The sequence below is a fragment of the Diabrotica virgifera genome, chromosome 1 (genome assembly GCF_917563875.1).
Source record: "Diabrotica virgifera virgifera chromosome 1, PGI_DIABVI_V3a".
Classification (NCBI taxonomy): domain Eukaryota; kingdom Metazoa; phylum Arthropoda; class Insecta; order Coleoptera; family Chrysomelidae; genus Diabrotica; species Diabrotica virgifera.
In genome coordinates, this window is record NC_065443.1 from 305,289,685 (window position 1) to 305,317,428 (window position 27,744).

General features: G+C 35.2%; 1 protein-coding gene across 1 annotated transcript in view; it reads left to right on the plus strand.

Annotated features, from left to right (window-relative positions):
- The first annotated feature begins 3,396 nt into the window (after positions 1-3,396).
- The window catches only part of LOC126885841 (mitochondrial 2-oxodicarboxylate carrier), a 34,571-nt gene continuing 10,223 nt past the window's right edge, over positions 3,397-27,744 (plus strand). Inside the window, exons 1-4 of the mRNA XM_050652598.1 lie at positions 3,397-3,732; positions 3,789-3,997; positions 4,053-4,115; positions 21,157-21,429. Of these exons, the coding sequence (XP_050508555.1) occupies positions 3,672-3,732; positions 3,789-3,997; positions 4,053-4,115; positions 21,157-21,429 (606 nt within the window). The 5' untranslated portion in view covers positions 3,397-3,671. The remainder of the gene's footprint in view (positions 3,733-3,788; positions 3,998-4,052; positions 4,116-21,156; positions 21,430-27,744) is intronic.

The following is a 27,744-nucleotide window of genomic DNA, read 5'->3' on the forward strand; positions in this document are numbered from 1 at the left end:
TGCTAAATGTGCAGTCACTCGAGCGCTTTGGGGACCTATTGGGTTGTGATTATTAGGTCCTAAAACCAAAAAAAGTTAAGTAAAATTTTCCATTTTAGCGGGCGCTTGCCATTTTTTAATTTAATTTTCCATTTCCATTAATCGTTTTTTCCGAATATAGCGCCATCTATCCATAATTCGAAAAAATGTTTCGAATAAAAGTTGCTTATTTTTATGCAGAGAATTCAAGTCTGCAATAAAAAATGGGATCTCCCATTTAAGATTTTAAAGTAACCCTCCACCCCACCTCAGTGGGGGGTCGCGTTTGGTACCATTCGATATATTTTTCAAAAATATTAAATAAGTGTATTTTGCAGTTTTTCGATCTGATGTTTATTTTACTAAATATCGCGGGATTTGTATTTAAAATTTACCCCCCACCTCTCTCTGCGAGGGGTCGTGTTTGGTATCTATCGATAGATTTTTGAAAAATATTGAACGTGTAGTTTTTAGTTTTTCGATCTGACTTTCATTTCGCGAAATATTCGCCTTTTTCTTGTGAAACTTTTTGACTCACCAATTCCCTTACGCCCCGCTCAAATCGTCAGATTTTTTAAATATACACTGTTTTGCATGTACTTAACTTACCTTATCTTAATCTGACAATTTCGAGTATTTTTAAGGATAGATTTTTTTTTTTCGGGCCCCCCTAAACGAACTCTCCTGTGTTAAGAGCCAATATATGGCAGAGGTACATCTGCAGGGTACCACGTTTCTCCCCATATGATAATCTGACGCGCTCGAGTAACTGCAGAAATCCCCGCTTGGGCTCCCCTACCATATAGACTGTAATACATATACAACTCTTGACATTTCCCATTAATTTTGAGGAAGCAAAAAAATAGCGCCATCTAGCGGTATGAGCGGATAACCAGAGCAATCTAACCTTACATTTATAAAATTGCTTTATTATTGTTTTTGTATAAGTGTTTGAACTATTTTTATTTTAATTTAATTAAGCAATTTTATTTAAAATATATATTAAAAAACACAGTAAAATAATTTAAAAAAAGCAACACAATGTACCTATGTATCTAAAAATAATATTGTAGTATGTACTTATGTTATGAAATAAGAAATTTATGACTATGAATCTGCAATCAATCACAAACAAGTCTGGCTAATCGGCTCTGCCAAAGCCATTTTTCAAAAAAAAAAAAATTAAGCAAAATTAGCTCGTTATTCAAAAATTTATAAAATTAAATTTGAATGTTTACGTCAAATTTTACGTTGTCAAAACGTAGTTAAACTCAAGCCGACAGTGGCGCTAGTGGCAACGTGCTTCCAGATTTCTGTGGGAGTTGGATGTATTACAGTCAATAGTATTTGGTAATAGTTAATTCCGTACCAAGGGTATTATAAGGATAATAACACTTGAGGTCAATGGTGTATATACCGAGGGCCTTTGGCCTGAGGGATATACGTTGACTGAAAGCGTTGTTTTCTATAATACCCGTGGTGCCTTCAACGTTTAATGTCCGACTAAATTATTCTGTATATGCAAAAAATTTGAATGAATTTTGAAGTTTTCAAATAAGTACATTTATATATACCAGCAATAGTCGTAACGTAATTGTGATAACCATAGTTTTACTTAGGGTGTTATTTGTCAACTTCAAAGTATTTAACTAGTTATTTAAATTTAATGTCCTAGGGCATAAATCATGCCATTATTTGTCAAATAATATACCAGTCGGACATTAATTATATTATGTGTGTAAAAACATGAGAAAATTACTACAACTGTAGAAGAAACAACAACTATAAAGCTTGTTAAAAAAAATTGAAAAATATTACTGATCCATCACACAAAATTGGTGCGAATAACGGAAGGTTAAAAGAACAAGATAAACTATAGATGGAGTGCAAGAGCTGATGCAACAAGAGCTTTATTGTCTAAAGGTTACAACACCTTCAGTTTGCTTTTCATAATCTTGCTGAAGACACTAATCAGAAAGCTGAAACAGTTCATGAAGTTAAGTGTTTGTAGAAAGAAATGCAAAAAAAATATTAATAAATGGTAGGGGAGCCTAAGCGGGGATTTTTGCAGTTACTCGAGCGCTTCAGATTATCACATGGGGAGAAACCTTGTACCCTGTAAATGTACCTCTACCACATATTGGCTCTTAATACAGGGAAGTTCGTTAAGGGGGTTCCGAAAAAAATCCTTAGAAAAACTCAAAATCATCAGATTAAGATAAGGTAAGTTAAGTACATGCAAAACTGACAAAATTATATGTATTTCAAAAATCTGACGATTTGAACGGGGCGTAAGGAAATGGGTGAGTCACAAAGTTTCACAAAAAAGCGAATATTTCGCGAAATGAACGTCAGATCAAAAAACTAAAAAATACGTGTTCAATATTTTTCAAAAATCTATCGAATGATACCAAACACGACCCCCCACGGAGAGGGGTGGGGTGTATCTGAATTTAAAATTTTAAATACGAACCCCGCGAAATGAACATCAGATCGAAAAACTGCAAAAACACGTATTCAATATTTTTGAAAAATCTATCGAATGACACCAATCACGACCCCCCACGGAGGTCAGATTAAGTCGGTTACTTTACTTAAAATCTTAAAGAAGAGCCCCCATTTTTGGATTATTGGAAATGGAAAATTAAATTAAAAGATGAAAAGTCTCCCACTTTATGGAAAACTTAACTTTAGGTATTTGGTTTTAGGACCTACTCTTCCACAACCCAGTAGGTCCCCATAACGCTCGAGTAACTACAAATTTAGCATACTCTCCTACTACTATTATAATGATTGAGTTTTGGGCAACGATTTTAGAACGCATCAACGGTGTCTATAAATTATTACAGATAGAAGACATTGAACTTCAAACTGCAGTTCAGCTTCTACATTCCCTTTTGGAGTCTTAAAATACCAAAGAGATAATTTTGCTTACTACGAGTAATCTTGTGATCTACAGTAGTCTGAATATTCCGTCGAGTGTAAACGAAAGCGAACAAAAAAAACTACATTTTGATGATGCCAATGAATGAAATTCATCCAAATTTTTAGACCTATAAAAACAATCATTTTCTTAGTATATAAGTATATTTTTATTTGTTTTTGTTTATTCTAGCCCACTCTTGCGATGTAGATACTTTCTTTTACTTCTTACTTTACTTACATTTCGTTTTATACTAAATGTACTTACATATTACTAAAACTGTAAAACTTCGTCTAATAAAGTAGAGCCATAATATAACTTTTACACCGAAAACTATAATAATTTATCTAATTGAGCGCAATACTGGTTGCATATATACTCAAACTGATTTTCACTTTTGGAAAATGATTTGAAAGAAAATCAAAATAGATTTCCCTTGACACTCACAAAGAAGGCATTGAATTTTGAGGTTACGTTGATCTGACCGACGATTTTTTTAGACATTTAAATTTTGTTATGTGAAACAAACAAACCACTATCTCCCCCTCCTGTGATTGTATGTGGAAACATGTTGATTAATTCTAATTCTAAATAATCTCTAATGTAATATAGTTATCTCTGTTTAGGTGTTTAACAGTTTTTAATTGTATAAACAATTTGTTAATGTACATATCTAACAAATTTGTGTAGAATATAAAGTATTTTTGGAATTTTTCACATATATTTAACAATGGGTGTAAAAGAGACACTGAAAGAAGCTGCTATCCAGGTTGGATCTGGGGGCTCTGCAGGTAAGTCTTTTACCATTTACTATTGTTTGTCCCCCTAACATTCTTTTGTTTTTAAGGGTTTGTGGAAGTTTGTATAATGCACCCCTTAGATTTGGTAAAAACTAGGCTTCAAATACAGTCTAGAACTATGGACCGCAATGACCCCAGATACTATAAAGGCATTATAGACTGCTTCGGAAAAATGTATAAGCACGAAGGGATGTTTTCCTTCTGGAAAGGCATAGTGCCCCCCATTTTAGCCGAAACCCCAAAGAGAGCAGTTAAAGTATGTGATCTTGTGTGAAGTACTACCTCCGTGTACTTATTTTGTATGTTTTTAGTTTTTTACCTTTGAACAATACAAACAGTTCTTTATGTTTGGATCTGCTACCCCAACCCCACTTGTAAGTATTATTTTTTTTAACATTCCAAGCTTTTAAATTGTTTTTTCTCCTTCATTTGTTATTGAATAAAATATAGTTTTTTTTGTTATATAATTGTCTAATTATAGAAGCAATTTTTTAAATACAGGGCAAGGTTGTTTTGTTAATTTTTTTTTGTATTTTTGCCAATATTGAAAAATACATATTCACAGTAAAATTTTGGGTTGGATTTTCATGTCTGGTGTAAAATTAAATTATGTTCAACCTCTCTAATAAAGCCTTGGTATAGTTCTGTCCCTTTGTGACTTATATTTCACCTCATTAAATTTTAAATATACAGTAGAACCTCCGTTATCCGGGGTAATGAAGGGTTTGGGGGTGCATAGTTCTGTGCCTTTGTGACTTATATTTCACCTCATTCAATTTTAAATATACAGTAGAACCACCGTTATCCGGGGTAATGAAGGGTTTGGGGGTGCACGGATAATCGAAAACACCGGATAATGGAAATACATTATTTTATTGACTTAATGTGATAGATAAGAAGGATAATTAAAAAAATGTATCCTAAAAATCACTTTTATTAAAAAACAAATGTTTTTTCACATATATGTACTTACATGTGTATATTAAATTATGGTATGTATGTATATTGTATAAAACATTAAAAAAAAATAAATACATATAAATAAAAAATAACATAAAAAATTTGCTTTTTGTCACCACAGTTAATTGGAACCCCGATTAATAGAGCCTCGGATAATGGGGGTCCTATTGTAAATTCACACTTTAAAAAAAATATTTTGATGACTTCCTGAAAGTCATAAATAATGCCAAATACCTATCATCCAATACAAATCAAAGAGAGATGGGACTGCCCAACCTTGGAATATGGTGGCTAAATTATTTAATTCATACCATTTTGAAATTACAGTATTTATTTACCTAAGTATATTAAACACAGGCTCATATTTTATTGTGTTTAAACAAGAACATGAGTTTTAACTGAGGATGATTTATTTCACCTTGTCATCAATTTTAATACATAAGTCTTATTATAAGAGGTATTCTTTCCTAGGGACCTGTTCCAAGACATTGATTTTAAGCTCTATCTCTATAAACAAATTAGCTTAGTTTATTACGGATTCCGTAAGTTTTATGTCTGCTTAAATTTCCTGTGATTAAGAACTAATTAACATTAGTCACATATCTTTATCTTTCTATTTCACTATTGATGCATTACGCTTAGTCACAACACTTTGCTTAAAATTAATGAAAATTACTCAATATTGAGACTAATATGTTTTTTATTGACACTAGTATTTTCATTGTGTTGATGTTGAAATGAAAGACAGTTAATATAATACATCAGTATATCAGTATATTATACTGAGTGACAAAAAAATGTAATGCTATTGTAAATATGACCTCTGGCAATTCTTAACCATAGTCAACTTTTTACATTATCCTTTATTAATTAGGTTATACTTATTATTTTAGAGCTTTTAACACTGATGATGGATTATTTGTTAATCCGAAAACGTTTTGTTAATGTAATGGAACTCTTATTGGGGTAAAAAAATGAAATTAATCGTTTCTATTCCTTTTCAAAGAGGCTTCGCAAGAAGACTGATTTGGATCAAAACGAGACGAGAAGATGGTGCAAGTATTAAAATATTTACACCGGAGTATGGCTAGACTGACCTCTAAGGGGGAATTTCATTTTTGTATTATACCATACTCTGTATTAGAGCACAAAATGACACGTTTCATATAGGTTTTCTGCGATGCATTATTTGAATATTTTCCTAGCGTCGCCGTTTGGTACTGAGTACCTCGGTTAACAGATTACTTGATTCGTTGTCGAAATTCTGTTTCACTCATTTAATCTTATTGGGGTCTTTTAAATATACCTTTTAAGCCTCGGTTTCCTCGAAAGCGGCACCGACAAACTGCGAGTGTAACACTGCGATGAATGACATCATAAAAAACTGTACCATGCAAAATAATAGCGTTGGTTTCCAAGGATGCGTTGGAAGCCAGCGCTTGCTGAGTTTGCACATTCCATTGCCGCAGTGAAGAACCTTGAATTTTTTACCGTAATCTGACGTAATTCATCGCAGTGTTACGGCCGCAGTTTTTCGGTGCCGCTGTCGAGGAGACCCAGGATTTACAAAGGATCCGGTATTTTTTTGATTTATGGTATACAGCGATCTACAGGAATTTTCTTTTCCTCGTGGATTTTTTTCAAAGGATTAATCTTCCAAGACCTAAAAACCATTTAGTATCTATATATATGAACATCAGGTAGCAAAGTACATTTTAAAAATATGCTAACAAAAGCTGTTCCAATAATTATAAGACAGCTATGCGTACTGAGCTCTATGCTATTTGTACTCTATATTCGTACGCTATATGTACAAATGTACTTTAAAATTGTATTTCAAAGTGCTTTTGAAGGTCAGAAGATGAGAATAACAACTTGTTCAACTTTCATAGTTGATAGCATGATTCAATAATATTAATGCACAATTATTAATTGTGTACTAACCCGTTTCTTCCAGTAGCGACGCATGACTTTTTCTAAAGTGTTACCAAAACCAGATGCAAAAAATCTTATTGAAAAAAATGAAGATATGGCTAAATGTACCGGGTGTCCCAATAAGAATGGGTCTCGGCCATATCTCAGGAAACGTTTATAGTACAGCATTGAGAAAAAAAAATTTATAACAAAAGGTGCCTCGGGAAAAGCCTGGAAATTATTTTAATAATTGTGGGTCTACCGCTAGAGGGCGTAATTGAATATCAAGAATTAAAAAATCTAAATTTTACAAAATTTTCCTAATGAAGGGGCACTGGAAATTCGATCATCGCCTTCTTCATAAAATTCTGCGCATATTTTATTTCACATGTTTAAGACTACCTTTGCAAATAAGAGGTAGGGGTGAGTGGGAACCTTGTTATGAAAAAATGGCTAAGTCCAGTTCTGCTAAATCGAATTTTGCAAACTTGGTCTTGTTGAAAACGTATCTTTTTCGTCAATCTAAGAAATATAATTTCGAACCAGCCTAATCAGTAATATGCCAGCTACGAGGCGTTATTTAATTTTTTCAGAAATCTAGTTTTTTTTGGAAAATATTAAATAGAAGTATGCATTTTTAATCCTGTATTATAAAACTAGATTAAATTAGCAATAGAGTAGCGAAAACCGCATGTCGGTACCTTTTTTCTATCTCGAGATATCTTAAGAAACGTGTAAATTTTAAACATAACTGTTACTGTCACCGGTAAACTAAGTTAAGAAAAAGTAGTGTGCTATGGAAAAAACAAAGAAACATTTTCCAGATGTTAACGTATATAAATATAATTAATTAAAACAACAATAAGACAAACAACACTAAAAAATATAACAAATAGTGTATAGTATATTATAACAACTACTTAGTGACGACCTAACTGTTCAAATTGTTGCCCATCATTTTCGATGCAAGCTTTTACTACACTACTAGAGAAAACATGATCCAGAGAATACGAAACGCCATTCAAAGCATTAGCAGAAATTGTGAGTGCTGTTCAATCTACTCTTGAAAGAGTAAATGCTTGCATCGAAAATGATGGGCAACAATTTGAACATTTAGGTCGTCACTAAATAGATGTTTTTATATCTTTGTTATATTTTATAGTGTTGTTTGTCTTATTGTTGTTTTAATTAATAAGGCTTTTCAACGCTTCGAATTTGTTTCCAGCCTCTGTCATAATGTCGTATAATTCGTGTATAATCTTAATATACGACATATGACAGAGGCTTGAAACAAATGAGAAGCGTTGAAAAGCCCTATTGTATACGTTGAGATCTGGAAAATGTTTCTTTGTTTTTTCCGTAGCACACTAATTTTCCTTAAGTTCATTTACCGGTGACAGTAATAGTTATGTTTTTAAATTTACACGTTTTGTAAGATATCTCGAGATAGAAAAACGGTATCGACATGCGGTTTTCGCTATTTTATTGTTAATTTGGTCTTATTTTGTAATATAGGATTAAAAATGCATACTTGTATTTAATATTTTCCAAAGAATACTAGATTTCTGAAAAAAAATAACGCCTCGTAGCTGGCCTACAACCTAGTAAGCTGGTTCGAAATTATAACTCTTACATTGACGAAAAAGAGCTGTTTTCAACAAGACCAAGTTTGCAAAATTGGATTTAGCAGAAGCGGACTTATAGCCTTTTTTTCATAAGAAGGTTCCCACTCACACCCACCTCTTATTTGCAAAGGTAGACTTAAACTTATGAAATCAAATATGCGCAGAATTTTATGATGAATACGATGATCGGATTTCCAGTGCCCTTTCATTAGGCAAATTTTATAAAATTTAGATTTTTTAATTTTTGATATTCAATTACGCCCTCTAGCGATGGACCTACAATTATGAAAATAATTTCCAAGCTTTTCCCGAGACAACTTTTGTTATAATTTTTTTTTCTCAAAGCTGTACCATAAACGGTTCCAGAGATATAGCCAAGGGCCATTCTTATTGGGACACCCGGTATATATACCTTCAATAATATCATTTTGTATATCACTTGAAACTCTCCAAAAAACAGTTGATGTTTCTAGATGTTGGCAAAATTGTTGATCTTTTTTGACAATTAATGTTAACAAATCCCTGTAATTGCCTCGATTGTCAGAGTCGTCGCCCTCGCCTCAAAATGACCACGAAACGCTAATTCTTGTTTGGCCAAAAAACATACGGTATCTATTATAAGTGTGCTAAGGACATACCTATCTATTTTTTTTAACAAACTCATTATGTTTAGCAATATTTGCTTTAAAAGCTTGGTTAAGAGAACTTTCGATTCTTGTTTTGCCAAACTGAATCAAATTAGGTATACATGTTACATGTAGGTAACGGAGAAATTTCATGTCTCCTTTTTAAAACTCTAAAACTATTTAAATCGTGAACCTGGTCCACCCATTTTTCTGTAGAAACCAGAAGACATGGCCAATAATATAGTCTATTTTTCTTGCAACCACATAACCAAGGATTTTCACGGTACCAACTAAATTTAAAATATTGAACTAATTTTTTTGATTCCTTTTTTTATATTCTTTAAAGTAATCCTTTCATTTTCAATAATCTCATTTTTTTCTTCAAAATTACTATACAAGGGGAATTACTTTTCAAGTAGTTGATCGATTACGCAGCGACACTCATCCATGGTTAACTTCGCTCACACTTTTTATAGGTATTTTAACCAAATTTAAATCTGGTAACAGAGCTGCTGATGTACACAGCGCGCTTACGGACTTACGCCGTCGTTCCTTCAAAATTTTCAGACACTCGCCGGTCCCGAGCGACAGCGAGGATATAACCATTGTAACCACAAATAAGACTGGTAACAGAGTATAATAAAGTGCAACTGAGTCACATAAACTCGCCAATATTTTCGTGTGTCTACGAGTAGTTGGCTATTTACTGAATTAGGTACTATTAACACATAATATAATAATATATTTCTATTAGTAAAAATATTGGTAAATGGAATTATTCACCGTCATGAAATATTTATTTGCAAGATTTTTAACTATTACCAATGGTAACAGTGGTTACATGGACGCTTCGCCAGTGGTGGCCAACACGATTGACGTGTTGGTCATTCCTACTATCTACCCATGAGAAGTTACTTAGCCAGTAGCTAGTCTATCTTAGGTGAACTACTACATATTATGTAGCTTAAATTCTCAGTATCATATCGACACGGGACTTAAACCGTATTTACGAGTATACTGATGGCCAAAAAAATGCAATACCTAGTACATTTTAATATTCTTTATTTGATAACATTATGAACACATTTTCAACGTAATTTTCGCCAAAAAATGAATAATGAGTGCCTCCTCCTTGATTTTCTACACACTCAGTTATTCTATAGAACATTGATCGAATTAATTGGTCTATACCATATTGCGAAATACTCATACTGGCATGCAACAGGTCTTCTAAGTTTGGTGACGGACGTGGCAATCGATTTAGTTTTTGACCTACTATATCCCACACATGTTCGATGGGTGACAAATTAGCTGATCTTAATAGCCACTCCAAAGTATCTACCCAAGTAGCACCGAACGGGTTTATTAATTCTTTTAATGATGCTTTAAAACTGTAGAATAAAACTAAAATTAAAACCAATTGGTTTTTAAGTAAACCTTAAGGTTGCAATAAAACCGCTTTCAGCATAAAAGGGCCCACACTGAAAGAGGTCAATAAAACCAAAAATAAAAACCTTCTTAAAACTTTGTTTTCTTAAGCAACTGGTTTTAAAGCTGCTGTGAAGGTGCTTTTAAAACCATGTTAAAAGACACTTTAAGTGCAGGCAGTTTTATAGCAAACTTAAAAAGGTTTCTTAAATGGAGACTTTTAAATGTGTTTTGATAGGTAGGTACAGTCCATTCACTTTACAAATTCCCAACTGTAAACAAACGCACGTGGAAGCTAAACAGGGCCGTACTGAGGTGTATCATATGTTTTTTAAAAATATTTACTTTTGAAACTAATACCGTAAGAATTGCTTGAAATTTATTTGTAAACAAAATTTTGTTCTTTTTAAGGGAAAAGGCGCAAAATATCGGCTGTCAAAATTTTTAATGTGTTTTAAATTTATTAATTGTTTTCGATTCCTGACAAAACTAATAAGTGTTTTTGAAAAATTTAAACGCAGAATAAAATATTACCTTATTACCGAGGGTCAAGAGTCCCTTGGAATAAATAAAAAGTTTCTTTTTAGTGAAATATTTGCAATTAAAAATCACCCTAAATTTTCTCTTTTATTTTCACCCCTGTAACTTATTAAAATAAACATTATAGAAGTTTTCAGGGACTTTCGGCCCTCAATAATAATGTAATCTTTCATTCTGCCTTTAAATTTTTCAAAAATATTTATTAGTTTTCACAGGACTCGAAAAAAATGAATACATTTAAAACACATCGAACATTTTGATAGGCGAAATTTTGTGCCTATGTCCTTAAGAAAAATGTGGTAAAATAAAATGTTCATTAACTCAGATATACATAACAAGGTGAACATTTTCAATAAAGTAGCATCATATAAGGTTATGTTATTTATAAGTTATGTTTTTGCTAAGAATGTTTTTTTCGATAAAATATTTACTTTTTGGAATATTTGCAAAAAACCGTCTAAAAACGTGGTTATTTTGTTGAAAAATGAACATACTCACTCACAAATAACTCGAAAAGTATTGACTTTGTGAATAAAGTGAAAAACCGCTATAGAACAAAAGTTGCTTAGAATTAATCTATTTATCCATTTCCGGGCTTATTTTGAACGTGTATTTTTTTGCCAGGACCAAAGCACACATCGGCACAGTATTAGTTTTTTCTTTGACATATTAGCTACATGTATGCCAAATTTCATGTCACGACTATAAAACATAAAACTATAAAACACGACCAGTCTTAATTAATAACTCAACAATAACTACTGTAAAGTACATAACATAACACAAAATAATATTTTCTTAAAAACTAACACGCTAAAAAATACAATTTGAATTTGCAGATGCAGACTGACAAGTTAGGACCTGTAAAATGAGAAACCGCCTCGTTTAGGGCGATAAATTATATTTAATAGCTTCTTGACGAATGAGTGGACGAATCGTTAACACGTGCGTTTGTTTATGTTGGGAATTTGCTATGTGAATGTAGTGTAGATACGTATTTGTAACCATAAAATAATAAAAAGAACTTGGTTATTTCGGACTGTCAAGGTAGAAAAACACTTGCGCACTTAACTTTATTGATAAGGTTAACAAAAATAGGTCTAAATAACTCACGCGCCCTAAAAGTTCTGACCTTTGGCGATTAAAAAATAATAATAATAATAAAACAATTTAAATCAGAATAATATTAATTTAAAAGAAAAATAATTTTATCGTCAATTTTAATGTTTTAATGTTAAAATAAATCGAATTCATGTCTTTAAGTCGCTTATTTATAATTTTTATGCAAGCCTTATATTGTAATCTATCATGGTTTTCAGGATCTCCGGAAAGCAATATGACCGAAAATTAAATAAAACTATTTAGTCTATCAACAGAGAACTGTTAAGATCAAATGGTTTTATTTTATACCTTTCCAAGAGCATATAATAATAATAATAATAATAATAATAATAGCCTGTGGGAGTTTTTTTGTCAGTTCTTCTATCAGGCGCGGCCCCCTGCGAATGGGGGATGCTTTCTGGGTATTCGTAGCGCCAGTACCCAGAGAGTAGCAGGGATACTTGCCGTGGAACAAAAACTGACACCTGGCAGTAGGTATAAAATGCACACCCATGAGAATGGAGAATAATAATTTATGTTTAGGATCGCTGCCTGGGGATCGCCAGGGCACGTCTGGAGCCGGCGCTGGACGTGACAGCATGCGGGACGTCGGTGGCAGGGTGTTGAGGAGGCGGGCCCCTGTCATACAATCAGCTACAGCCCAACAACAACAACAACCACAAGCGAGCCAAACAACAGCAAGAGCTCCACCCGCTGAAGGTGCTGCGCTGGAACATCAGCCGGCGCTCACTCAAGCGGGACGACCGAGGCAGCGCATGAAATGGACTGTGTCCATTAACGAAAGCATTTTGCGCTCCTATTATAAGGTGACAAACTTCGGTCAAGAAACGATCGGCTACAGACAACAGCTGTATGCCGAATTTTGCAGGGAGTACCCAGATATTCAAGTATCGGAGCAAAGAGTATCAGATCAATACCGGGTAATCATAAGAAACAACCTTATCCCAGAGGCTAGACGCAATACGATCAAAAGCGAAGTCGAACGGGAGATTAACAACCAAGTGCTAGTTTTAGATCAAGTCCCTGATGAAATCCTTGATGAGCAGATCCCTGAGATTCCCATACCAGAAACTCAACCTGACAATACACAGCAGGAAAACAACGAGTTGCGCGATAGTCTAGCAAACGAAATGGCGCGTGCCGTACAAGAGTTTAATGGAACAAATCCACTTAGCAGACCACCGCTACCACGAATAAACTCTTGTAAGAAACTAGGTGCGCTGTTACAAATTGTGAACACTGAAGTCCTACCCAATTATGTCGTAGAAGCCCACACATTGGAATATCTGCATATGCTAATCTACTGTGCAGCAACAGCAATTGCTAATGTAATGGGCGTTAAGATCAGAACACGACGGGGTACTAATAACGGAAGGACTGGTAACAGAACTGCACCCTGGGAAAAAAGACTTCTCGGAAAAATTGAATTACTGCGTAGGGATATTGGTCAAGTTACAGAATATGTAAGAGGTGTAACAAGTAGAAAGGTCATTAAGAGAGCTGAAGAAATAATGCGGAGCACTGCAAGACACTCGAGATACGATCCAGAAAATAACACAGCCCAACAGTGTCTGGATACATTAAAACAAAAACTCTCCGTCTATTCAGGACGATTAAGAAGGTATAAAGTTAGTAACAACCGAAAATGTGACAATGCACTTTTTGGGAACTCTGAGAAGGCGTTCTACCGAAAACTCAATTCCACCGTAGAAAGTGTCGACAAGTCTTACCCAAGCCAAGAAGAAATTCATGAGTTTTGGGGAAATCAACTTTCCACACCAGCTGTTTTTAACAACAATGCTGGCTGGATAGAAGATACGACGCACAACTGTCACCACTACGTCACTGCTAACTACGAACCATTCACGACTGAAGAAGTCTCAAATGTCATCAAAGAGCTTCATAACTGGAAATCTCCTGGACCAGACGGAGTCCAGAACTTCTGGCTTAAAAAGTTTTGGAGTATTCATGAGTGCTTATCAACATTAATTAATCATGTTATTTCTAATCCGCAGGAATTACCATCATTTCTAACTCAGGGAACTACTTATTTAATACCCAAGGATCAAAATAACACCCAAGATCCATCCAAGTACCGCCCAATTACTTGTCTTCCAACTTTGTATAAATTGGTCACATCCTGTGTAACCCGGCGTATCTACCAACATTGTGCTCTAAACAATATCATAGAGCCTCAACAGAAAGGATGCGCTAAGGGTTCCATGGGTTGCAAAGAACAGCTTATCATCGACTCAGTCATTTCTAACCAGGCATTCACTAAAAAAAGGAACCTTTTTACTGCTTTTATTGACTATAAAAAGGCCTTTGATTCAGTACCGCATGAATGGCTAATAGATATATTGAAAATATACAAAGTCGATGATAACATAGTGACCTTTTTAAAGCATATAATGAGAGATTGGAAGACTAAAATTCACCTCCAAATACCTGGTGAAAACAATATCGAAACAGAAAATATCGCAATCAACCGGGGCCTATTTCAAGGAGACTCGTTGAGTCCATTGTGGTTCTGTTTAGCTTTGAACCCCCTTTCCCAGCTATTAAACTCCACTGACTCAGGTTTTAGCATTAAAAGCAATAATAGTGTGGTAGCGAAGCTCAATCATCTGTTGTATATGGATGATTTGAAATTAATGGCTTCCACTCGAGAACACCTAGAAGAGATGCTAAAAACTGTAGAAACATTCTCTAATGATATTAGTATGCAGTTCGGTCTAGACAAGTGCCGTGTTTTGAATATAGTCAGAGGAAAGGTACAGCCCGGTGGATTCGATATGCAAAATGGCCAGAACATCGAGGCCATGGGCGACAACGATATGTACAAATATCTTGGAGTAAAGCAGGCGCGGAAAATTGACCATAAGCAAATGAAAACTGAGATAACTACTGAGTTTATAAGAAGGGTAAAACAGCTGCTTCGTTCACAGCTTAACAGTAAAAATTTGTTTAAGGCACTTAACACCTACGCTTGTTCCGCGCTTAGCTATTCATTTGGTATTGTTAAGTGGACAAAAACGGATATAGAAAATCTTCAGCGAAAAGTACGAACACACCTCACAAAGGCACAAAAACACCACCCTAAAAGTGCAGTAGAACGAACGACATTACCCCGGTATTTAGGAGGAAGAGGGCTTATGGATATAGGTGAGCAATTAGATAAACAAATTGCTAATTTAAGAACTTATTTTCAGATGCAGGCTGAGACATCTACTCTACACCGCGCCATTTGCGCAGTAGATGACACAACACCGATCAAATTGAGGGAACCAGAAATGCGCTTAAACCACCTTACTAAGGACGAAAAACTGCGCGCCTGGATGGGTAAACCTCTGCACGGGCGACATCCCAATGAGGTCAGCCAAGACTATGTCGACAATACAGCGTCGAACTATTGGTTGACATCAGGAAAGATGTTCCCTGAAACGGAGGGTTCATTACTGGCCATTCAGGATCAGGTTATACCAACCAGAAATTACCTGAAATATATCGTCAAAGACCCTCAGGTTCAAAACGACAGATGCCGATATGGATGTCAAGCCCAAGAAACCATCCAACATATTACAGGGGGCTGCCAAGCATTTGCTGCAACTGAATATAAGGAACGGCATGACGCAGTGGGAAAAATCCTTCATCAGGAGATAGCTAACAAGTTGGGACTTCTCCAAACGGACCATCTCCCATATTATCAATACGTTCCTGAGAGTATGCTTGAGGATGGCAACTACAAGCTATACTGGGACCGCAGTGTGCTCACAGACCAAACAGTGGCACATAATAGACCAGATCTCGTACTAGTTAATAAATTAACAAGACAAACAACACTAATTGATGTGGCGATACCTAACAACAATAATCTACGTAGTAAATTTACTGAAAAGATCGCCAAGTATAGAGATCTGGAAATTCAAATACGGAGACAATGGAGAATGCAAAGTACCCAGACGATACCTATTGTTATATCTACTACTGGAGTCATTCCGAAGACCCTCCTCGAAAGCATAAAAAAGCTGGGTCTCAATGAACATCTTTATAAGACCATGCAGAAAGCTGTACTACTTGCGACGGCCAGAAGTGTACGAAAATTTTTGGGAGATACACCTGCATTCCAAGTCACCTAGGGCTCGATAACACGGAAAGAGTCCCACCAGAGCTCAATCCTTTTGATACCGTAGGTATCTGGGATGAGTCAATTTTCCCCTTAGAGGGAGTGTGAGCCGTATGGCTAAATCTGGATAATAATAGAGTTTTACCCAAGCCAAGAAGAAATTCATGAGTTTTGGGGAAATCAACTTTCCACACCAGCTGCTTTTAACAACAATGCTGGCTGGATAGAAGATACGACGCACAACTGTCACCACTACGTCACTGCTAACTACGAACCATTCACGACTGAAGAAGTCTCAAATGTCATCAAAGAGCTTCATAACTGGAAATCTCCTGGACCAGACGGAGTTCAGAACTTCTGGCTTAAAAAGTTTTGGAGTATTCATGAGTGCTTATCAACATTAATTAATAATGTTATTTCTAATCCGCAGGAATTACCATCATTTCTAACTCAGGGAACTACTTATTTAATATCCAAGGATCAAAATAACACCCAAGATCCATCCAAGTACCGCCCAATTACTTGTCTTCCAACTTTGTATAAATTGGTCACATCCTGTGTAACCCGGCGTATCTACCAACACTGTGCTCTAAACAATATCATAGAGCCTCAACAGAAAGGATGCGCTAAGGGTTCCATGGGTTGCAAAGAACAGCTTATCATCGACTCAGTCATTTCTAACCAGGCATTCACTAAAAAAAGGAACCTTTTTACTGCTTTTATTGACTATAAAAAGGCCTTTGATTCAGTACCGCATGAATGGCTAATAGATATATTGAAAATATACAAAGTAGATGATAACATAGTGACCTTTTTAAGGCATATAATGAGAGATTGGAAGACTAAAATTCACCTCCAAATACCTGGTGAAAACAATATCGAAACCGAAAATATCGCAATCAACCGGGGCCTATTTCAAGGAGACTCGTTGAGTCCATTGTGGTTCTGTTTAGCTTTGAACCCCCTTTCCCAGCTATTAAACTCCACTGACTCAGGTTTTAGCATTAAAAGCAATAATACTGTGGTAGCGAAGCTCAATCATCTGTTGTATATGGATGATTTGAAATTAATGGCTTCCACTCGAGAACACCTAGAACAGATGCTAAAAACTGTAGAAACATTTTCTAATGATATTAGTATGCAGTTCGGTCTAGACAAGTGCCGTGTTTTGAATATAGTCAGAGGAAAGGTACAGCCCGGTGGATTCGATATGCAAAATGGCCAGAACATCGAGGCCATGGGCGAAAACGATATGTACAAATATCTTGGAGTAAAGCAGGCGCGGAAAATTGACCATAAGCAAATGAAAACTGAGATAACTACCGAGTTTATAAGAAGGGTAAAACAGCTGCTTCGTTCACAGCTTAATAGTAAAAATTTGTTTAAGGCACTAAACACCTACGCTTGTTCCGCGCTTAGCTATTCATTTGGTATTGTTAAGTGGACAAAAACGGATATAGAAAATCTTCAGCGAAAAGTACGAACACACCTCACAAAGGCACAAAAACACCACCCTAAAAGTGCAGTAGAACGAACGACATTACCCCGGTATTTAGGAGGAAGAGGACTTATGGATATAGGTGAGCAATTAGATAAACAAATTGCTAATTTAAGAACTTATTTTCAGATGCAGGCTGAGACATCTACTCTACATCGCGCTATCTGCGCAGTAGATGACACAACACCGATCAAACTGAGGGAAGCAGAACTGCGCATAAACCACCTTACTAAGGACGATAAAGTGCGCGCCTGGATGGGTAAACCTTTGCACGGGCGACATCCCAATGAGGTCAGCCAAGATTATGTCGACAATATAGCGTCGAACTACTGGTTGACATCAGGAAAGATGTTCCCTGAAACGGAGGGTTGATTACTGGCCATTCAGGATCAGGTTATACCAACCAGAAACTACCTGAAATATATCATCAAAGACCCTCAGGTTCAAAACGACAGATGCCGATATGGATGTCAAGCCCAAGAAACCATCCAACATCTTACAGGGGGCTGCCAGGCATTTGCTGCAACTGAATACAAGGAACGGCATGACGCAGTGGGAAAAATCCTTCATCAAGAGATAGCTATCAAGCTGGGACTTCTCCAAACGGACCATCTCCCGTATTATCAATACGTCCCTGAGAGTATGCTTGAGGATGGCAACTACAGGCTATACTGGGACCGCACTGTGCTCACAGACCAAACAGTGGCACATAATAGACCAGAGCTCGTACTAGTTAATAAATTAACAAGACAAACAACACTAATTGATGTGGCGATACCTAACAACAATAATCTACGTAGTAAATTCACTGAAAAGATCGCCAAGTACCGAGATCTAGAAATTCAAATACGAAGGCAATGGAGAATGCAAAGTACCCAGACGATACCTATTGTTATGTCTACTACTGGAGTCATTCCGAAGAACCTCCTCGAAAGCATAAAAAGGCTGGGTCTAAATGAACATCTTTACAAGACCATGCAGAAAGCTGTACTACTCGCAACCGCCAGATGTGTACGAAAATTTTTGGGAGATACACCTGCATACCAAGTCACCTAGGGCTCGATAACACGGAAAGAGTCCCACCAGAGCTCAATCCTTTTGATACCGTAGGTATCTGGGATGAGTCAATTTTCCCCTTAGAGGGAGTGTGAGCCGTATGGCTAAATCTGGATAATAGAGTTTATTTGTTGCAACTAATACATAAAAAATAAACCCAATTTCTCACTGAAGTTGTTAGTCAAATAGACTACAACTTGTGCGTGAGGGTTAAATTTTGATTAAGCATATTAAATAACAATAATTTATCTTATAGGTTAACAAAAAGTAATCCAATATAGTCTTTTTTGATCATCTGACTTCAATTTTGGGCTCCTCATCTCACCTAATTCAGTTACTGTAAAATTTTGTTTATGGGACCTCCGAAAATCTCTCATAATGTTCAAGAAAGTATTGCAAACAATTTCCGATGGGATTCTTCTGACGAACTTCGTTTTCTATGAGAGTTATAATTACTTTTTGAAGGTGTTTTATCCATTTTTACCATAATTTTCACAATTTAAACATTTGTAAGTGACATTTGTAATAAATCATTTTTGACATTTTAGCATATGAAAATATTTAAGCATATCCTACATAAAAGCAAGGTTGCCTTGGAATTAAAACCGTTTAGTTTTAATGCTGCTATCAATAATGCCACTCGGTTTTAATGTTAATCTAACCTTAAAATCGAGGCATCGTATTGCTGCTTGTGTTGTATTCTTTGAAAAATAAGCCGTAATGACCAGTTCGTTTATATTTTAAGTACTTGCGACTTATTTCATTCATAGTAACTGTACTTCCACTTTTTACACCACTGTTTCGCTCTAAAACAAATGGCCGACCATTTTGGACATGAAAGAAGAGGAGATGAGTGTAGTTTTATTGTTTCTAACAAGAAGCATAGTTTTGTCTTTACGATAACCAAATTGATTCAGTTAAGAGCGTTTGGCTTTAATATAGCTTAATGATTGCTTTTAAGAAAGCAACTTTAAAGAAAACTAAAAAAATAGTTTTAAGGCATTAGTTTTATTAAACTGTGGGTGCAATAAAACAGTTTTTATTTTTTTTTGAGTTGTGACACTGTTTGAGCGGAGGTGTGATATATCGTCAAGCTGTCAATGTGCCGTTAATAACAACTAGAGGTAATCATAATGCTAGGTTGTTTTGATGTTCACCAGCCAAGACTATATTTCGTCTTTCACCTAAAAACGTCTTACCGCCAATCCAAACACCCAAACAAAACCTAGATTTATCACAGAAGCAACAAATGGTGTTGCGTTTTTTGCCATCAGCTGGGTGTCCAGAAACTCTACCGACAAACGAAGACAGGAGATTCCTCAGATATTTTTAAGACAATTTAACCCAATTCATCTAGTCCGAAAATGCTTCCTAAAGGAGCTAGAGCTATTTGAAGATGGTAATTAGTTTTTCTTAAATATCTCCAGAACGCTTTTTATTTAGAAAAACGAAAATTGGTACACATATTTATCTTCCAGAAGTAAATCGATTTCATCGGAAATTCCTAGTACCGATTGCAAATTTCTAGTACCGGTCATAGGCGTCCGTTTTGGGTAGGGCAACAGTTATATTATCACATAACTGTTTTGTTTTTAATTTTTAAGCATTTTTGAGTCTGGATTATTAAAATGTAAGGTATTATTATAGTACTAAAAGGTACTCTTACTTTAAGTCGATAGGATACACCGTTTTCTAGAAAAATCGATTTGAAAATTTTTCGTGTTTTGAATATAAAAAAAAAATTCAAAAAGAAACTATTTAGAAAAACGAAAACTTGTACGTTTATTTATATTCCAGAGATGAATCGATTTCATTAATTGCGAATTTCTAATGCCGTTTATATGCGTCCGTTTTGGGTAGGTCAACGGTTATTTTATCGCATATTTTTTGGCTTTAATTTTTAAGAATTTTTGGCACTAGATTATTGAATTATGAGATATTCTAGCACTAAAAGTTACTCTTGCTTTTTTAAGTTGGTAAATTACACTGTTTTTTTTTTGAAAAAAATTTTCAATTTTTTTTCAAATTTAGGAAACGAAAAATTTTCAAATCGATTTTTCTAGAAAGCGACGTGTCCTACCGACTTAAAGCAAGATCATCTTTTAGTACTAGAATACGTCACAATTTAATAATCCAGTATCAAAAATGCCTTAAAGTTGAAGACAAAAAAGTTATGCGATAAAATAACAGTTGCCCCACCCAAAACGAACGCCTATGACTGGTACTAGAAATTCACAATGGATGAAATCGAATTTTCTCTGGAATATAAATATGTGTACCAATTTTCGTTTTCCTAACTAGAAGTGTTCTGGAGGTATTTAAGAAAAACTAATTAAAAGACGCCATTTTCAAAGAGCTCTAGCTCCCTTAGGAAGCATTTTTCGACTAGATGAATTTGGTTAAATTGACTTAAAATTATCTGAGGAATCTCCTGTCTTCGTTTGTCGGTATAGTTTCTGGACACCCTGTATATCATCTTGCAAATAATTAATTACTTAATTTTTATTTAAACTTTTTTAGACCTTTTCCTTGGCAGGATTGGGAGCAGGAGCCACTGAGGCCGTTCTTGTCAACCCCTTTGAAGTAGTGAAGGTGTCTCTACAATCCAACAAAGCTAAATCCAGTGAAGTCCCTAGCACTTGGGCTGTAACGAGAGTCATTATACAGGAAAATGGGTTCGGTTTGAGGGGTTTAAACAAAGGACTTACGGCTACTGTTGCGAGAAATTCCATATTTAATATGTTTTATTTCGGATTTTATCATTCTGTGAAGGGGATGGTGCCAGAATATGAAGTAAGTAGTAAAATATTCGATTTGGAGTGTATATTTGAGTTACATATCATTTACGTTGACTTGTATATCTTTTTGTTACTTTCGCATAATATCTTGAACTATAGTTAGCATTTTCATAGCATATGTTTTTATTTGAGAGTCTTATTTAGCAAGCGAAAAGACCTGTATGCTCTTGTGTTAGTAAATAAGCACAAAAGGCGGAGTAATCAGAGAAATTATCAATTGCATGAGGGAGTAGAAGGCAAGGAGAAATCACTACATTAAAAGTGTCTCTTGTTAGTCAGATACTACTACAGTCAGATTACTAATACTAAATGATAATAGGACCTTTTGACAGATATTTGACATGTCTAACTCCTCCAAGTAATTCTACCCCTTGGGTTGTCTTATCTTTCACTTTAACCTTAGCTTTCTGATTCCAATATAGATTCAAACTTATTCTCAGCTCTTTATTATCTGTGTTCTTACATTCAATAATTTACTCTCAGCTTGTGATAAACCTGTCAAAGCTTGTATAAAATAATATATAACATGCTCGTATTTCTTGATTTACATCCAAACATCGTTGTGTAAGAATATACAAAAAGAAAAAAGTCTTCAGTATCCAGAAAAGATCAAAACAAAATTAACAAGTAATGTCTCATTGGGATCTCTTCTGGCTTCCATCAGTAGTATGTGGTTTTGTTCTTATTTCAACTTTCTTTCTTTTTTTTTATTTAAACGAAGTTTATCAAATACAATGTGTGATTCCAATCATGGCTGACGCCGCCCAAAACACTTTCCTTAACCCAGACCACAGCATCCAATCTCTCAAAGAAGAATGAAACGGTCGTTACTTGGATTGCCTCTTAGAGACAGGGTTCTTAGACCACTTACACAATGGAGCGATGACGTTAAATGACTGCAGGAAACTCAAGGCAGACAGAACGAGAAGAAATTAGGGGAGGACTATGTTCAACTTTGGACCCCAGAAGGCTGGATGATGATCAAATACTTCAAATATGGATCAAATACTAATGAATTTCGTTTATCTGCTACGATGGTGTATTAATCTTTGTACCATTTCTATTAGTCCAGTCGGGTTAGACGAATAACAGGCCTAACCTTGCATTAGGAGCTGCCCCAAATTTTATTTTTCTAATCTTTAGGGAGGGTCAATATTAGTATAAATTTAAAATCTCGACTGAATTCCACCGTTGCGTTAGCCGCCATCTTGATTTTAAACGAGAACCGTTTTTGCTCAATATCTCCGCCATTTTCAATTTTTTGACAAAAAGTGTAGAAACTGAAATTGTTGAAAATACGATTTTATATAATTTCATTTATTATAATTTTTTCGTGCGGTCGATATTTTCCGAGTTATGAGGGGAAAATAGTGACAGTTGGAGCATAATCATTGAATTATCTCGTTTATTATTAGATTTACAACAAATATGTACCTGTACAAAAAAGAAGAGAATTAAATTCTACACAATTTTGATCTCTTTCATTTTTTTGCTAAAATTAATATTTAAGGTAGTAGGTACGTATGCGGTAATGGCGCGAGCATAAGACCGGATTGATTTTATATCAATTGTTTTTGTTCAATATCTACGCCATTTTCAACTAAACTTGTTCAAAATATAATTTCCTACAATTTCTTTTTAACAATTTTTTTCATGCGGTTGATATTTTCCGAGTTACATGGGAAAATAGTAAAAAGTGGTGGGGGAGCATAATTATTGAATTGAATTTTGTATCCGAGCTGCCCCAAGTTTTATAATTATATCCTTTAGGAAAGATCAATAGTAGTGTAAATTTAAAATCTCGACTGAGTTGCGCGGTTGCATTAGCCGCCATATTGATTTTAAATGAGAACTGTTGTTGCTTAATATCTCTGCCATTTTCAACTTTTCGACATAAATGGTGACAAAGAAAATTATTGGAAATGCAATTTCCTACAATTTCTTTGGCACAATTTTTTTATACGATCAATATTCTCCGAGTTAAGGGGGAAAATAATGGAAGCGGAGGGGAAGCATAATTATTGAATTGTCTCATTTATTATTAACTTTACGACATAATTGTACATAAACCAAAATAAAGAGAATTATATTTTATACAATTTTTGAAACTTTCAATGAAACATCAACAAAACTAAGTATATAAAAGACATATAAAGGCATTATATACATTAAGTTCACTTAATTTTATTAACTAGCGGGTTTTATTGTTTGAATTTATCTGTCGATATTTTAAGTTTTATGTCAGCTAATATATCGTGATGTTCCAACAATTTTTTTTAATTTTGGACCCTGTTGGGGGGAATTTTCCCAGTTCCCCCCTTGTAGACCCGCCACTGGTTCTCTCGAAAAATTGTAGTAAATCGTAATTGCAACAATTTCAGTTCTTACACTTTTTGTCGAAAAGTTGAAAATGGCGGAGATATTGAACAAAAACAATTGCTACAAAATCAATCAGGTCTTACGCTCGCAACTTTACGACATACGTACGTTACGTACTACCTTAAATATTGATTTTATCAAAAAAATGAACGGTATCAAAATTGTACAAAATTTAATTCTCTTCATTTTTGTATAGGTAAATATTTGTTGTAAAACTAATAATAAACGAGATAATTCAATAATTCAATAATTATGCTACAACTGTCACATTTTCCCCTCATAACTCGGAAAATATCGACCGCGCGAAAAAAATTATAATAAATGAAATTATAGACAATCGCATTTTCAACAATTTTAGTTTCTACACTTTTTGTCAAAAAATTGAAAATGGCGGAGATATTGAGCAAAAACGGTTCTCGTTTAAAATCAAGATGGCGGCTAACGCAACGGTGGAATTCAGTCGAGATTTTAAATTTATACTAATATTGACCCTTCCTAAAGATTAGAAAAAATAAAATTTGGGGCAGCTCCTAATGCAAGGTCAAATGCTATCCCGACTGGGCTATATCTATTGTTTCCTGAATTAAAAAAATATTTTGCTGCATCTCTTATAGTCACTAATGGTACGAACATGCCGAAGATACATGGATGTACGCGGTGTAGGTCGCGATCGCGGTCACTACATCGATGTCAAAACAAACCTTCATTTTCTTATGATATCGCACATACCAAGGATGGGTCACCCGTTCCCCCTCGCGACCCATCATCGCGGTTTGCAGCGATGTCGATGCCAAAACAAAACAGTTTGTTTTACATCGCGATCGAGCTGTTGATCGCGTGGTAAATTAAAGTTTATCGGTGATTTTTAATCCACGTGACATTCGCCGGAGATACGGCTGGTGTATTTATTCATTTCTTGTTGTAATCAGATTGCGACAAGTTTTGGTTATATAGAAACCGAGTAGCAATTTGATTCTCGAAGCGTGAACATGTACCGTCATTAAAAGCGCCAGAGAACTTCCTTATCGTAAAACTACCTAATTAACTAGTAATTATCTTATCAGCATCAAAAAATTGTTAAAGTGAAAAGTAACAAAAACCAAGTGATTAGTGAAACAAACAAAAGAAATATGTTCCCTTCGGGGAACTTATTAGGATTTGATAATAATGGCCAACCAATTTATCAACAAATGAATACTATACAGGATGTCCCAACAATAAATAACCAGAACCAGTCAAACCAAACAGCAGTAAAACCGCAAGTACCATTTTTGTATTTTAATCAAACACCATCTAACCAGATAACAAATCAAATGTCATGCTCAAACCAAATACCTATTCCAACCCAAATAGCTATACCAAACCAAGTACAATTTCCTAGTCAATCAACTGCACAAAATATTCAAAACACTCAAAACCCTATTCAGTCACAATACACAACATTATCCACAAACCCTCAATGCTCACTCTCATCAACACAAAACACCAATAACTACACAGATAGCGATAGCGACATAGAACTTAACGAAACAGAAAACCAAAATAAACATCCTTGGCAAGAAGTTGCCAATAAGAGAAAAATGATGAAAAGACAAACAACTTCAGAAAAGTCCAACCAAATCCAAACACAAAACAGATTTGATTCCCTCTCAAAAGAAAATCTAGATGAACAAACAGACAATTTATCAAATACACAAAACACAAATATCACCAAAAAAGATCCCTCACCGCCACCAATCTATATTTATGGAGTTACTGACTATAGTGCTATGATAGCAAACCTTTCAACTGCAACTGCGGCAGAAACCTATTACACCAAAACCATTTCAAATAATACAGTAAAAATTAACCCTACAAACTCAGACACCTACAGGACACTCATGCAGCACCTTAGAAAAGAAAACATTGTACATCACACTTACCAACCGAAACAAGAGAGGGCCTATAGAGTTGTCATAAGAGGATTACACCATTCAATACCCACAGCAGATATCTCGCATGAATTAAATAATAAGGGTTTTAAAGTTCGCAACATAATTAATGTTAGACATAGAGTTACCAAAGAACCATTGCCCTTATTCTTTGTCGATATAGAGCCAAACGAAAACAACAAAAACATATTTAACCTACAAGTCCTACGAAACTGCATAATAACAGTAGAACCACCTAGAATAAAAAATACAATAGTTCAATGCACAAGGTGTCAAAAATACGGGCATTCAAAAAGTTACTGCCTAAGGCCATTCGCCTGTGTTAAATGCGGAGGATCACATGACACAAAAACCTGCAAAAAAGCACGCGACACACCAGCAACATGTGCCTTATGTAATGGCAATCATCCAGCAAACTATAAAGGATGTGCTATATATAAAGACCTAGTCAATTCGAAAAACAAAAATATAACAAGCAGCATTCCTATACCTAGAGTTGCAAGCCTAAATAATAATAACACTAATGCTCACCACATACACCAATCACATGTAACATATGCTCAAGTTGCAGCAACTAATACTTCTTCACAAGACAACAACAATAATTCAGACCTTTCAAATAAACTTACAGAGTTCCTCAACGAATTTAAAAATATGTTTGCACAATTGATAAACCAAAACAGCATGATACTAAGCATGCTTACAACAGTGATAAATAGAACGTCGTAATGGCTAACTCACTTAGAATAGCAGAGTGGAACGCAAATGGTCTAACAAACCATGTGCAAGAAATTATACTATTTCTAAAATTAAACAAAATAGACATCCTACTTATATCCGAGAGTCACACAACTGAGAGGTCTTTTATAAAAATTCCACACTACTCTGTCTATTACGCAAACCATCCAGATGGAACAGCCCATGCTGGTTCAGTTGTAATAATTCGTACAGCTATAAAACACTACGAACTTGCTCCATATATCACCAACAAAATTCAGAGTACTATCATAAAAGTACATGCGCTCACCTTTCCACTAACAATAGCTTCTATCTACAGCCCACCACGCCACACCATCAATCTGGAGGAATACAGAGAGTTTTTTGAACAACTTGGCTCACATTTCCTAGTGGCAGGGGACTGGAATGCAAAACATACAACCTGGGGAGCAAGACTGATATCTCCAAAAGGCAGAAATCTATTAAAGATCATACAAGATAATAACCTGAAATACCTAACAACTGGTACCCCCACATACTGGCCCACTGATAACAACAAAATTCCTGATCTGTTAGACTTTGCTATAACTAAGGGAATACCTGAAATACACAGCGACATCACCCCCAGTTTTGATCTCCATTCGGACCACAGTCCCATCTTGATTACCTTAAGTACCAATATAATTTGGAAAACTCCTGCACCAAGGCTATGTTCCAGTAACACGAATTGGGTTCAATTCAAAGAAGAAATAAATGATAAAATATCTCTTGACATTCGACTCAAGCACAAAAACGATATTGAAGAAGCTGTAAAATATTTAACGGAACAAATACAACAGGCCGCTTGGAAAGCTACTCCTGTAAAGGAAAAAACCATCGATGAAAGGTATAGTATACCCCTCCATATTAGAACACTAGTAGAAGAGAGAAGAAGAGCCCGTCACAAATGGCAAAGAACAAGAAACGCGATAGATAAAACAAATCTTAACAGACTCACACACAGACTTCATTCCGCTATCCAAACAGCCAAAAACGAATCCTTTGAAAGATATGTCACAAACCTTTCTCTTGACGACAACTCTCTTTGGAAAGCCACAAAGAAATTCAAAAAGCCGGTAGTAATGAAATCACCAATTAGAAAAAATGATGGAGCCTGGGCTCGATCAGATATAGAAAAATCCAACAGATTTGCAGAACATCTATCAACCGTCTTCTCCACCCCAGAGGCCAACGATATTAACGACGAGAAAATTAGAGAGACTTCCTCAATGCACCCTGTCAGC